At 39.8% G+C, this 14,126-nt stretch overlaps 1 protein-coding gene across 1 annotated transcript in view; it reads left to right on the top strand.

The window, feature by feature from the left end:
• MYO1D (myosin ID) overlaps positions 1–14,126 on the top strand; it is a 358,238-nt gene that overhangs the window by 221,750 nt on the left and 122,362 nt on the right. The window contains exon 20 of the mRNA XM_035027808.1: positions 8,997–9,110. Coding sequence (XP_034883699.1) covers positions 8,997–9,110 — 114 coding nt within the window. The remainder of the gene's footprint in view (positions 1–8,996; positions 9,111–14,126) is intronic.

Raw genomic sequence — 14,126 nt, 5'->3', positions numbered from 1 at the left:
TCCCCACTCCAGCAACCCTCAGTTTGTTTCCTGAGATTAAGAATTCCTCATATCAGTGAGGTCATATGATACATGTCTTTCTCTGATTGACTTATTTTGCTCAGCATAACACCCTCCAGTTCCATCCACATCGTTGCAAATGGCAAGATCTCATTCTTTTTGATGGCTGCATAATATTCCATTGTATATATATACACATCTTCTTTATCCATTCATCTATTGATGGACATCTAAGCTCTTTCTATAGTTTGGCTGTTGTGGACAGTACTACTATAAACACTGGGGAGCACGTGCCCCTTCAGATCCCTCCATTTGTATCTTTGGGGTAAATACCCAGTAGTGCAATTGCTGGATCATATGGTAGCTCTATTTTCAACTTTTTGAGGAACCTCCATACTGTTTTCCAGAGTGGCTGCACCAGCTTGCATTCCCACCAACAGTGTCGGAGGGTTCCCCTTTATCCGCATCCCCCCCAACATCTGTCGTTTCCTGACTTGTTAATTTTAGCCATTCTGACTGGTGTGAGGTGGTATCTCATTGAGGTTTTGATTTGGATTTCCCTGATGCCAAGCGATGTTGGGCACTTTTTCATGTGTCTGTTGGCCGTTTGGATGTCTTCTTTGGAAAAATGTCTGTTCATGTCTTCTGCCCATTTCTTGATTGGATCATTTGTTCTTTGGGTGTTGAGTTTGATGAGTTCTTTATAGATTTTGGATACTAGCCCTTTATCTGATATGTCATTTGCAAATATCTTCTCCCATTCTGTCAGTTGCCTTTTGGTTTTGTTGACTGTTTCTTTTGCTGTGCAAAAGCTTTTTATCTTGATGAAGTCCCAGTAGTTCATTTTTGCCCTTGCTTCCCTTGCCTTTGGCGATGTTTCTAGGAAGAAGTTGCTGCGGCTGAGGTCGAAGGGGTTGCTGCCTGTGTTCTCCTTTAGGATTTTGATGGACTCCTGTCTCACATTGAGGTCTTTCAACCATTTGGAGTCTATTTTTGTGTGTGGTGTAAGGAAATGGTCCAGTTTTATTCTTCTGCACGTGGCTATCCAATTTTCCCAACACCATTTGTTGAAGAGACTGTCTTTTTTCCGTTGGACATTCTTTCCTGCTTTGTCAAAGATGAGTTGACCATAGAGTTGAGGGTCCATTTCTGGGCTCTCTATTCTGTTCCATTGATCTGTGTGTCTGTTTTTGTGCCAGTACCATACTATCTTGATGATGACAGCTTTGTAATAGAGCTTGAAGTCTGGAATTGTGATGCCGCCAGCTTTGCTTTTCTTTTTCAGCATTCCTCTGGCTATTCGGGGTCTTTTCTGGTTCCGTACAAATTTTAGGATGATTTGTTCCATTTCTTTGAAAAAAGTGGTTGGTATTTTGATGGGGATTGCATTGAATGTGTAGATTGCTCTAGGTAGCATTGACATCTTCACAATATTTGTTCTTCCAATCCATGAGCATGGAACGTTTTTCCATTTCTTTGTGTCTTCCTCAATTTCTTTCATGAGTATTTTACAGTTTTCTGAGTACAGATCCTTTGCCTCTTTGGTTAGATTTATTCCTAGGTATCTTATGGTTTTGGGTGCAACTGTAAATGGGATCGACTCCTTAATTTCTCTTTCTTCTGTCTTGTTGTTGGTGTATAGGAATGCCACTGATTTCTGTGCATTGATTTTCTATCCTGCCACTTTACTGAATTCCTGTATGAGCTCTAGCAGTTTTGGGGTGGAGTCTTTGGGGTTTTCCACATAAAGTATCATATCATCTGCAAAGAGTGAGAGTTTGACTTCTTCTTTGCCCATTTGGATGCCTTTGATTTCTTTTTGTTGTCTGATGGCTGTGGCTAGGACTTCCAATACTATGTTAAATAGCAGTGGTGATAGTGGACATCCCTGCCGTGTTCCTGACCTTAGGGGGAAAGCTTTCAGTTTTTCCCCATTGAGAATGATATTCACTGTAGGTTTTTCATAGATGGCTTTTATGATATTGAGGTATGTACCCTCTATGCCTATACTCTGAAGAGTTTTGATCAAGAAAGGATGCTGTACTTTGTCAAATGCTTTTTCTGCATCTATTGAGAGGATCATATGGTTCTTGTTCTTTCTTTTGTTAATGTATTGTATCACATTGATTGATTTGCGGATGTTGAACCAACCTTGCAGCCCAGGGATGAATCCCACTTGGTTGTGGTGAATAATCCTTTTAATGTACTGTTGGATCCTATTGGCGATTTTGGTGAGAATTTTTGCATCCATGTTCATCAAGGATATTGGTCTGTAATTCTGCTTTTTGATGGATGGGGTCTTTGTCTGGTTTGGGGATCAAGTCTTTTTAAAACAACCACTTTCCATTAACTACAGTTCTAAATGTCCTTTAAGGTGGGAGACTTCTGCAAATAGCTACTCTCACCCGTAATGTGTTTTCTGTTGGTCTGACTCTTCAGGGGAGCTTTATCTCTGCCCCCCTGTGGTGTTGACTAAAACTATAAATAGATCACCAGAAGGATTTGGGCAAGAGCCAGGTGATAGGGAGTTTTCTTTGGTTGAGGATTTTAGCATGGGTCATAGAAGAAAAAGATGAGAGCTCATCTAACACTGAGTCTGTGATCCAATTTTTTTATTACTTTGTGAATTTATGAGAACAAAAAAAATGTTCCTATGCCATCATTATTTTAATTAAGTTTGAATTTACAAATTTATGTATGTATGTTAAAATTTTTTCTTTGCCACTTTGATTCTGCTGTTATGCAACTTACAGGTCTTTCTTTGGTACATGATGTCCTTCCCACTCACTTGATCCATTTTAAGGATGATTTGAGTTGCTAAAACACAAGGTAAAGATGTATGACCTCTTCTCATTAGAAATTACATTTTTCTATAAAAAGGAATGTAGTATTTCTAAACAGCCCTTCAATAAAATTGCTGCTTTCAGGTTTTTGCCTTTTTGGTTTCCAAATTAACTCATGGATAGATCACAAAAAGGAAAGTACTCTCCACTTTACCACCATGGCTGGCCTATTGTTTTTGACTCTTGTGTGACCTCGTGAAATTATGCGACACGCTTTTCTTTTCTCATACTCATGTGCAGCACACCTATATTTCTTATGTGATTTTGCCAAAGATGAGGAGCACTATTTTTACTTATTACTCACGTTCCACTTTAGATGCTCTCTAGTCTCCCAACTCTAACATGGATACAAATGATTAGTGTTCTCCACCATGTGTTTCACAAACCAGTGTTCTGTTGAATGTATTCATGTGTTTTTAAAAAGGATCCCTTGTATCGTATGTGGGAAATGCTGGGTGAAGCAGTCAAATATGCTATTTAAGTGCAGAATTCTCAAAGCCTTTAATATATTCATGGGTTACAAATATCCTAGGGGAGGCCATGGTTTGCAGGGTTCCTCCAACCAACGTGACTTGGAACTCTTTCTTTCACAAAGCATCACGTGAGGCTGGTGTTGTGCAGAACAACTTAGAAAAAAACTGAAGTGGGAGCTCTACAGTCACCTTGTTTGAAGTCTTCTGACAAGGGCTTTTCCCTTTTATGGCAAAAATCATTGCTATGTGAGGTAAATAATTATTACCAAGAGTAGTCATTAGTTTACCACATAGACTCTACTTTACTCTTAATTACAGATACCATTTTTGTCAAGTTGAAGACTGAAAAATATGCTTTGGTTACAAAAGCAGTGTTTGGCAAATTGATGGATTTCTAAAACTATGAGGCAGAAGGGAGAAGACAGTTGAAAACCTAAATTTTAGTTTGCTCTCCTACCTAGAGCGGTATACCCTGCTGTGTCCTATCTTACCAAACCTAATTTAGTTAGCTGTATATCCTACCAGAGGTAACAGTGTGTTCAAATTAGTCTCTAACTTCTTTGTTTGCATCTTGAAAATAGGATCTGGGGAGCAGGGATGGGGGAATATGTTATCACAGGTGCACCTTCTGTTTCACTTAGGGGAGGGGTTTTTGAGTGCTCTTTGTTGTTTTGCTTTGCTTTTCCTTCTAGTCACTGAGAAATATGACTTTATAGTTGTTCAAAAATTGTTTTGTGCTCAGTTTTTTTTCTTAATTTATTATTTTTTTTAAGATTTTATTTATTTGACAGACAGAGACACAATGAGAGAGGGAACACAAGCAGGGGGAGTGGGAGAGGGAGAAGCAGGCTTCCCTATGAGCAGGGAGCCTGACGCAGGGCTACGATCCCAGGACTCTGGGATCATGACCTGAGCCGAAGGCAGACGCTTAACAACTGAGCCACCCAGGCACCCCTTGTGCTCAGTTTTGATTTAAATATTACCTAAATCTAAGATTGAAACATCCCAATTAGCTTGTAATTAATTCCTTATTTATAAAATGTCCTGTGGTTAATTCCCCTTGTTAGGGGAAGATTGACCTGCAAATTGGGCATTCTCTGACTCTCTCATAAAGTAGCACTCTACAGAATCACATGTATATTTTCTCCCAATCCCATTATCTAGATTTATTTTCTTTATGTTTATCTTTATATGAAATTATTTTCACGTGTTAGTTTCTTACCTAGCTCAACCCCATCTACTAGTCTCAGATTCTTATTATAACCAAGAGCTTCATATCATTCCTTTGAATATCAGCGGCAGCTGATATAATATTATATCAATACATTATATAGTACTTGAAAATGCACATTGCAATTTTGAAAAAAAAATTGTCAAATTATTTAATTTAAGGAGACGCTTACCAGGATGACTTTTTTCTAATTAATTGGAGCAATGTGCTGGATTTAAAAATATAGGAAAAAATAAATTCAATACCATTTTTAGATGTCTGATTATAGAAAGACCCCTTTTCTCAATGAAAGTGTAAATCTAAAGGTTTTATAAGGGTAGTATGACCAAGTAATACGGTGTTGCAAGTACAGACACAAAGGTTTTTCCTAGATCCACTCAGGACAGTTCCTCTGGCCTGTCAGCATTCTGTCTACAGAGTATTGTAGTGACGGCTGCTGGCAAAGGGCTTGCCCTCCAGGAATATAGATTCTGAGGGAAAAATTAACTCATGGAAAAGACTCTTTATGGGGTGAAAGAAAATGTACAAATAAATCTCAACAATTCCAACCAGAAGAATAAATAATTCCAGATGAGCAATCCATGTGCTTTTATTTTTTTAGATTTTATTTATTTGAGAAGAGAGAAAGCACGAGCAGGGAGGGGGACAGAGCGGGAAGCAGGCTCCCCGCTGAGCAGGGAGCCCGACATGGGGCTCGATCGCAGGACCCCGGGATCATGACCTGAGCTGAAGGCAGACGCTTAACCGACTGAGCCACCCAGGCGCCCCGCAATCCATGTGCTTTTACAGTGCCTGCTATGTTAGGGAGCTTTTTATTGAAGAGATCACTTCCTGATAGTCTTCCAGCCTCAGAAAAAAAAAGCAAGAGTCCCCACTTCCTCTTTCTTCAGTGAAGAAATGGAGGTTTTCCAAGACCACACCAGGCAATGGGGACTTAAGCTGGCCACTTGGGACATTTTTTTTCACACATTATTTAACCTCCCCAGTGTGCTTCCATGTTTTCCAGTCATCAACACTGATTGACTCATGTGGGGAAGAGCACCTCTTGAAATTGTCCTGTCAGATTAAAAGTGGTCTCAAAACCAACCGGTCAGCAAGGGTAGAGTAAATGCTATAGGCTGCCCACTTCTGTACTGGGTGCTGTGAGGTATAAGAAAAAGGCCTTCAGATGATAATGACCCTCAAGGAACTTCCAATCTGGCTGGAAGACAGAATTACTGTCTGTGAAATAAGAAGGCAGTAAATATGAATCTGTCCTGGATATTTGAGATGTTATGGTGTTTTGTTTATGTACTTGTATTGAGGTATAATTTTTATACAAGTAGATGCACGGATCTGAAGTATAGAGTTCAGTGAGTTTTGATGAGTGTGTACACTCATGTAAATCACAACCCTATCCAGATATAGAACATTTCCATCACCCTGAAAAGCTCCTTCATGCCCCTTCCCAGCCAAGCTCTCCCACTACCAAGGGCAACCACTCTTCTGACGGCCTTTACCATAAAATAGTTTTGCTATTTCTTGATCTTCATTAAAAAAAAAAATTATACAGTTGAATATGAGATTTTTACTTCGTTTTCAAGTAAATTCATAAGTTTTATTTGTCACTATTTTGGTAACCTATTTGTAGCTATTTTACAAGGGAAAGAGCTTTTTTTATATACTTCCAATTTTCAGATAACCTGTATAATCTTTTATAGTGGCTGAGTTACTTAGATCTACATTCATGAGGTTATACTAGATTATCACAAGATTCATAAGTAGAATCAACATCCTGTGCCAAACACAGCTTCAGCTACAAATTTAAAAATTCAATGTTCTACACAACTGTTTTATCAAGTATATTCATGACAAGTATCCATGGTCCAAAAATTACAAGTGTCCTTGAAATTGCTAAAACTTTACAATTATTATGAAATTATTATGAAAACTTTTGCCCTTTTAGTAGAGAAGTGTAGATACTAACTAAATTTCACAATGAGAAGGTGATAAGGTTAGATTTAACTTTATTGTCTTGGAATTTATAAACATCAGCAAACCTGCCCTATCTTTCTTTCCAAAAAAAAAAAAAAAAGTTTGGGAGAGGATCCAGCATTTTATGTTAGCAAAAGTGCTTAGACAACAGCTCGTCATATTCTTGATTGTCATGCTTTAAAAGAAAAACCCTGTGCCCTTTGGTTGTGATGTTAATTTTTCGTTTTATTCTTAACTCTATACGTATCCTGTATATTCACTCTATAACTGTGTAATAGAAGGTTAGAGGAAAGAGTGATCTTTTTTTACTTTAGAAATTTTAGCAGTTTTATAATGGAATGAGAATTTGAGCAATATCTTTAAATACAGAGAGGTAAAAAGGAGAGTGGAAAATCATAAACATTTAAGAGAGAGCATAACATGAGGAAACCTGTCAGACAGGAGCAGAGCCCTTAAAGAAATAAAGTTTAAAAAGGAGAATAGTGGGGTGCCTGGTTGGCTTAGTTGGTAGAGCATGGAACTCTTAATCTTGGGGTTGTGAGTTCGAGCCCCACATTGGGTGTAGAGATTACTAAAAAAAAAAAAAAAAACTTTAAAAAAATAAAATAAATGAAAAGGTGAATAGTGGGAGATAGAAAAACTCTTGAAAGTCAGATAAAGGAATCCTAGAATCTGAGCGTCAGGGGACCTTGGAAACCTCTAGTCTTTGTACTCAAAGCAGGAGTCCCCTCTACCACACCCACATCAGGGGTCCACCTAGCTTCTGCTCATATCGTTTCTATGGGGGAGGGGAATATTACTGCTTTTCCATGTGGCCCACTCTTGTTTTGGACAGTAGTAATTACGAGGCATTCGTGCCATAATTCCATAATTCATGCCATAATTCATAGGCACTAGGAAGGCACTGTCCATTTTTAAACATGTAGGTTTTTTTAAGATTTTATTTATTTATTTTTGCCAGAGAGAGAAAGAGAGCAAGCCCAAACGAGGTGGGAGAGGGGCAGAGGGAGAAGCAGACTCCCCGCTGAGCAGGGAGCCCAACATGGGACTCGATTCCAGGACCCCAGGATCATGACCTGAGCTGAAGGCAGACACTTAACCAACTGAGCCACCCAGGCGCCACTGAACATGTAGATTTAATGACATACTCAATATACTTTAGGGAATTTGGTCTGAAATACACCTACCCATTGCATTAGGAAAGGGGCAGAATGAGTCGTTTCAAATAGAGCTTACATTTTTTACAGTTTTATTGAGATATAACCACATACCATACCATTCACCATTTTCAAGTATACAATTCATTGGCTTTTAGTGTATTCCAGAGTTGTAGATCCATTACCACAATCAGTTTTCAAAAAGAAATCCCCCACCCCTTAGCTGTCATCCTTCCAAAGCTTCCATCTCCCCCAGCCCTAGGCAACCAATAACCTATTTCTGTTTCTACAGATTTGCTTATTCTGGATATTACATGTAAATGAACTCTTGCAGTGTGGTCCTTTGGGACTGACTGACTTAGCATCATGTTTTTAAGGTTCATCCATGTTATGGCATGTATCAATATTTATTTCTTCTTGTTGACAAATTATATTCCACTGTGTGGATATATCATATTTTATTTATCCGTTCATCAGTTGATGGACATTTAGGTTGTTCCTATCATGATTAATGCTGCTGTGCACATTCATGCCCAAGTTTTTGTGTGGATATGTCTTCAGTTCCTTGTGTATATACATACGAGTGGAATTTCTGGGTCATATGGTAATTCTATATTTAACCACTTGAGGACCTGCCAGACTATTTTCCAAAGTGACTGCATCATTTTATATTCCCACCATTAGTGTGATGAGGGTTCCAATTTCTCCACATCCTGGCCAACATTGGTTATTATCTGTCTTTTTTATTATTGTCATTCTGGTGAGTGTGAACTGGTATCTCACTGTGGTTCTGACTTACATTTCCCTGGTGGTTAATAATGTCAAGCATCTTTTCATGTGCTTATTGGCTATTTGTATATCTTCTCTGGAGAAATGTCTATTCAAATTCTTTATTTGTTTTTTTGTCTTTTTATTATTGAGTTATATATTCTAGGTAAAATACATACTCTATTCTTTTAGAGATACAAGTCCCTTATCAGAAATGTGATTTGCAAGACATTTGCTCCTTAGTCTCTGGGTTGTCTTTTTATTTTCTTTATAGTGTCTGGGTCAATGTTTTTAGTCCTTTAATTCTTACATGTTTTTCTTGTTTTTCCTGTTAAATTATAAAATTGTGAAATTTAAATTGTAAAATTCTACAAATCTGGAAACTGCAAGTCCTTTTAGATCTCTGTTCCTCCTGTAGAATGGTATATATCTATTAAAGAATGTGTCTCCACAGCTAGCCACCTCTGCCCCTAATTAGATAATTTCCTGGTAGATGATTTGATTTCATTCTTGATGAGCTATGATGGCTTATTGGTTTGTTTTCTTATAGGTGAATCGATTTAGTAAGGTGGAAGACCGAGCGATTTTTGTTACCGATCGTCACCTGTATAAGATGGATCCCACTAAACAGTACAAGGTGATGAAGACTATTCCTCTATACAATGTAAGTGTTCTCTGCTTTCTGAATAAAGGAGTCTTAACGTGGTGTTCTTGGACCACTGTGGGTCAATAGACTGATCACTACAACCTTTCGGGCTCTAGGGAGCCCATGAATCCCTGAAATTTTAAGCCAGTCTTATGTTTTGTACAAATGTACTATTTTCTATAAGAAGGATCCAGGCACACTTGGCTGGCTCAGTCAGTAGAGCATGCAACTCTTGATCTTGGGATCATGAGTTCAGGCCACACGTTGGGTATGGAGAGTACTTAAAAAAGAGAAGAAGAAAAAAAAGGATCCAAAGTTTCCAATAGATTAATGAAGACATTTTAAAAAACAAGCATAAGGACTCTGTATTCTATGTGACCCTTCTCTATTCTTAATCCTACTACTGCTTAAATGTTGTGGCACGTAATGTATTTTCTTACTTGTTTTCAAGAGGTTCGTTTTTATAAGGAAGTGGAATTAGGAGAAAAACAGTAGACAATTACTTCATGAAAACATTACCTTTCTTTCAGATGTAAAATTTATGCTGTTTCCAGAAGTTCTTTTCACCAGTATATTTTGCCTCTGATCTAAACCCACTCAGTTGTCTTCCATGGGGTTTTCAAGTTCTGTAATCATTTCTCATTTGAAATATGAAATTTGGTGGATATCTCCTTGAATCTCAATATGATTTTTTAAAAAAATTTTTCTCCTGCTATATGTGGTCTGCTTTACAAGTGACTGTCTGTTCTGATTCTTGAGAAAGATCCTTCTGACTAGGAGATCTTTTTGAGTGTCAGGTGATTTTTCTGTATGCTAGTTCCTAAGGAAGGAGGTCTATTTGTCCAATAGTAGAATCTATGAGGAGTATCATTTGAAGATTATTTTAAATCCTTTTGGTCTCTGCAAAAGGGAACAGGAAACATAATGTTTTGTATTTCTGTATTGTTAAATCAGGAGTCCTGTTGATTGTGAGGTACAAAGAAGGCAAACTCTTCCTGGCTTTGCTAAATGATTTAGAATATCACTGCAGGGTTGATTATGGGGCTGCAATTTGTCTCCATTACACCCCCCCCCCCCGCGCCCTGTACACACACATGCATCCTTCTCTCTTTCAATAGAAAGGCTAATGGATTGCAGCTAAGAAGAAAATTATATTCTAAGACACTCTTGATTGTATATGGTCTTCACAGCAAACACTTGTAATCTCACATATCAATCATCGTTTAAGCCTAATAACTGCAATCTTAAAGTAGGAGATGAAGGAAGACACAGGAGAAAATTAGGTTTTGTCAAAGTCAAATGAAGTGTGGAACCAAACAAAAAATAAATTGCGGACTGTTTTATTTCTTTACCTTCTATTAAAGGGGAGATCAATCAAAGCACTTGATACAAATTCAATAAATAGCTAAACAACCCTTTGAACTGAAGTTATTTTCCCAAACTGCCATCCTTTTTCATGTTGACTTGTATGCATTTATAGTCACTGTTCCCCTTCATCAGTAGCATGGTTGTTAATGTATCAATAATACCATCTAATATAAAAATTAATGATGTTTAACAATCACAGTAAAGGTAAACAATGTCAATAGGATGGGTACACACTATCATGGATGCTATCAGTACTCTGCCCATGTTTCCCTGTATTCCCTTATCATTTCTGTGCACACCAGCCTAACTTCCACCAGCCAACATCCTTGTCCAAAGGCTGCCCTTAGGCTGCCAGAACTCATTTTGCCTGCAGCCTACCCACAGGTGGTAGCTGATTTAACACTGGGCCCCATTGGCCGTCTTCCCATCCCCGTACCACCTCCCCACACCTTGCCAGCGTCCCTGCACCTCCCAGATCATTTCTGTGTGTTTATCAGCCTTTATCTCGGGGTCTGCTTTTGACAGGAACCAACCTTGGAGGAGTGGCTGCCTCTTAGGAGGGACCAGGTTGAATGGGATAGGGGACTTCCAACCATATCTGTAAAACGGTTTTTGAGTCTGAAACAAATATGGCAAAATATTAAGTATTTATAATGAAAACATGAGTCTTTGTTATTTTATTCTTTATACTGTTTGCATGATCAGACTATTTTGAAATTAAAAAACAGTTTAAGACAAGGAACTTAAAAAAAATGATAATGCTAATAAGAGTAATGCAGAAAGTGGGAAGGGAGAAAGGAGATGATGTTGGTTTTAACCATGTTGAGTTTTTTCAGGCACCAGTGAAACTTGGAAGTATACAATCCACAGATAAATTGGAAGTCTAATAGAGGGGGGAAAGAATTCAGCACTTAAGATAAAAATTTAAAAGCAGATCCACGTATAATTGGAGGCTGAAATTATGAGTCTAGAGAGAGAAAGGGGGCAGATGATTCAAGAACATTCCCTGTTAAATGGTGAGGAAAGAATCGCTGAAGGAAATGGAGTAAGAAGGAAATCTCTCAATGGGCCTCCATTTGCTCCTCTCTTTCATGTGCTGAATGAATTGTGGCTTCCCTTCAGTTCCATAGGTTATGAATTATTCTAGGAAAGAAAAGAACTATAGGAACGTTGTGTTTCAGAATCAAGTTGGAAAGTTTCCAGAAGTAAGAGTAGTCGATAAGAACAGACAGCTGAGGGTCCCACACTCCTCCTTCTGCACAGGCTCCTTTCCTGTCTCACTTAAGCTTTTCTGGCTCCAAGGAACAGATTGTGACCATACACTCTCTTGAGTAATGTTTTGTTTTTAACGAGGATACACATGGTAGTAAGGGAGAAGAATCTCACAAAGACCCGGGAAAGGCTACCATTCAGCATTTAAGGCCACTCTCCGGGACCCTGTTATCCTCGAGCCCCCGCAGCAACACAAGTGCTTAGAGAGTCTGCGTTCCTGCCATTTCCTGGGGCTCTACTTCTCTCTGGGTGTCTTCTTCCTAACAGCATCCTTGCCAGACAGCACAGGCTAGCACAAGGCTGGGGTCTACATGGGCCAACCCAGGAAACCACTGGAGTGTCATCCTGCAGTAACATATCCAACACAGTCTCCAGCAGAGTCCTCACCATAGCAACCAATTCTGCATGACCCACGTTGGTACTGCAGTTCCTTCTCAAGCACTTGTTCATCTGTGTACCCTCTTCCCTGACTTTTCCTAGTATAGCATGGATAATTACTACAGTTCATTTAGGGCATGATTGATCTCACCGCTACAATCTTTGACTACTGTCCTTAGGCCCAAGTCATCTTTGGACCTTGGTCACATATCACCCTGGGGTGGGTCATCAGGAGGGAAGTGCTTCAAATAGGCCAGCTTCATCAGGCATCCTTGGGTCCTTGGACTCTTCCCACTGACTCCTGTTCCAATCTCCAGGATGCTAGTCTTTGTCAAACAGGGCCTAAATCGTGCTCACGGATGCCCATCATGGGTGAGAGTTTCGGCGATGCTGTCGTTTGGCTGTGTGTCTAATCAGCTTCTAAACCTGGTCTTCACCAGTGCTTTTTGACAGAATATGTTTCCTTAACTGCTTCCAGCCAGCAACATGAAACCAGTATTTGTTGTTTTCCTAATGCACCATTAAAAGTACTCAACCAGTTTACTATCTTTACACCTCCCAACCCATTGAACTTGTATAAAGCAGGAGCACCTAAGTGCCCCAGGCACTTAACTCTAATGGGCACATCTGCCAGCCTCCAGGGGCTCGGCTGTGATAGGGTAAGTGACTGCTTCTTCCTTACAGACCGGGGCTCTGCATACTGGGTGGAGAGCTTCTCTTCCTTGTTGACGGGCTGCAAACAGGGGCACATCCCATCTGAGAGTGGTTTCTGGCAGCATCCTCCTGCTCATTTCTTTCTGCTAGGTCTTGAGGTGCGATGAACAGACTTCAGGAGACTCGCATAATGGGGAGTTACACCTGAGTTAGAACAGTGGTGCAGGAATTACCTTCATTTGGGGTTTTAGCCAGCTATAACCAGATTGTATCGTTACAACCTTTACAGTCTCAGTGACTAAACTCTTCATTCAATAAGTGATTACTGAGAACTTATTATGTGCCAGACATATAGGTATTGTGGCACGGAAGCGTTAAAATAGTCAAAATTTCTGTTCTTATGGAACTTCAGTGGGGAGCAGCGGACTCTACGTTTATGTATATATGTGTGTATATATGTGTATGTACACATGCGTGTATATACACACATGCACATCATATAATCCATTAGGAGGGGATAAGGGAAGAAATAGAATAAGGAAGGAAGATAGAGGATGTGAGAGTGGTTGTAATTTCACATAGGGTGATCAGGCCTCGCTGAAAAGTTGACATTTAAGCAGAGACTTGAAGGACCTAAGGAATGAGCCATATGTTTACTTGGAGGAAAAGTATTCGGGGCACAAGGAACAGCTAAGACACAGACATGAGCAGGGAGGAAAGAAAGAGCCTTCTGGGAGCTGGAAATGACCAGCTCCGTAGCTTGAGCTGATACAAGTTACACTTGTGTATACATATGTTCAAATTCATCAGGCAGTCTCCTTGAGATTTATGTACTCTACTGAATCCGTGTTATATATACTCAGTAAAGGCAGAGGAAAGGGGCGCCTGGGTAGCTCAGTCGGTTGAGCGTCTGCCTTCCGCTCAGGTCATGATCCCAGGGTGCTGGGATCGAGCCCCACATCGGGCTCCCTGCTCGGCAGGGAGTCTGCTTCTCCCTCTGCCTTTGCCCCTACCCATCCCCACTCATGCCCTCTCACTCTGCACTCTCTCCTCAAATGAGTAAAATCTTTTTAAAAATAAAATCTAAAAAAGGGGGGAGGAAGAAAGCTATCTGTGAAGGAGGATAGAGGAGGGAGGGTAAGCCAAAGAGAAAGGTGAAGTAAACGAGGCAGGTGATCACTGAAGCCCCGGGGAGATTTGGACACATGATGACACGCGAACCATTACTGTACAGTGTGTGGAACATATACAGTCACATTTGCTCTCTCCTCCATCTAAAGAAGAGTACGTCCCGCTCCCTTGCGCTCGGAGAGGCAGCCCTCCGCTTTTCCTCGGGGGAGAAGAAGCCACTAACTAAACCAA

The sequence above is a fragment of the Mirounga leonina genome, unplaced genomic scaffold, assembly GCF_011800145.1.
Source record: "Mirounga leonina isolate KUSES-001 unplaced genomic scaffold, KU_Mleo_1.0 Mir_200, whole genome shotgun sequence".
NCBI lineage: Eukaryota > Metazoa > Chordata > Mammalia > Carnivora > Phocidae > Mirounga > Mirounga leonina.
This window is presented reverse-complemented; position numbering and strand designations above follow the sequence as displayed.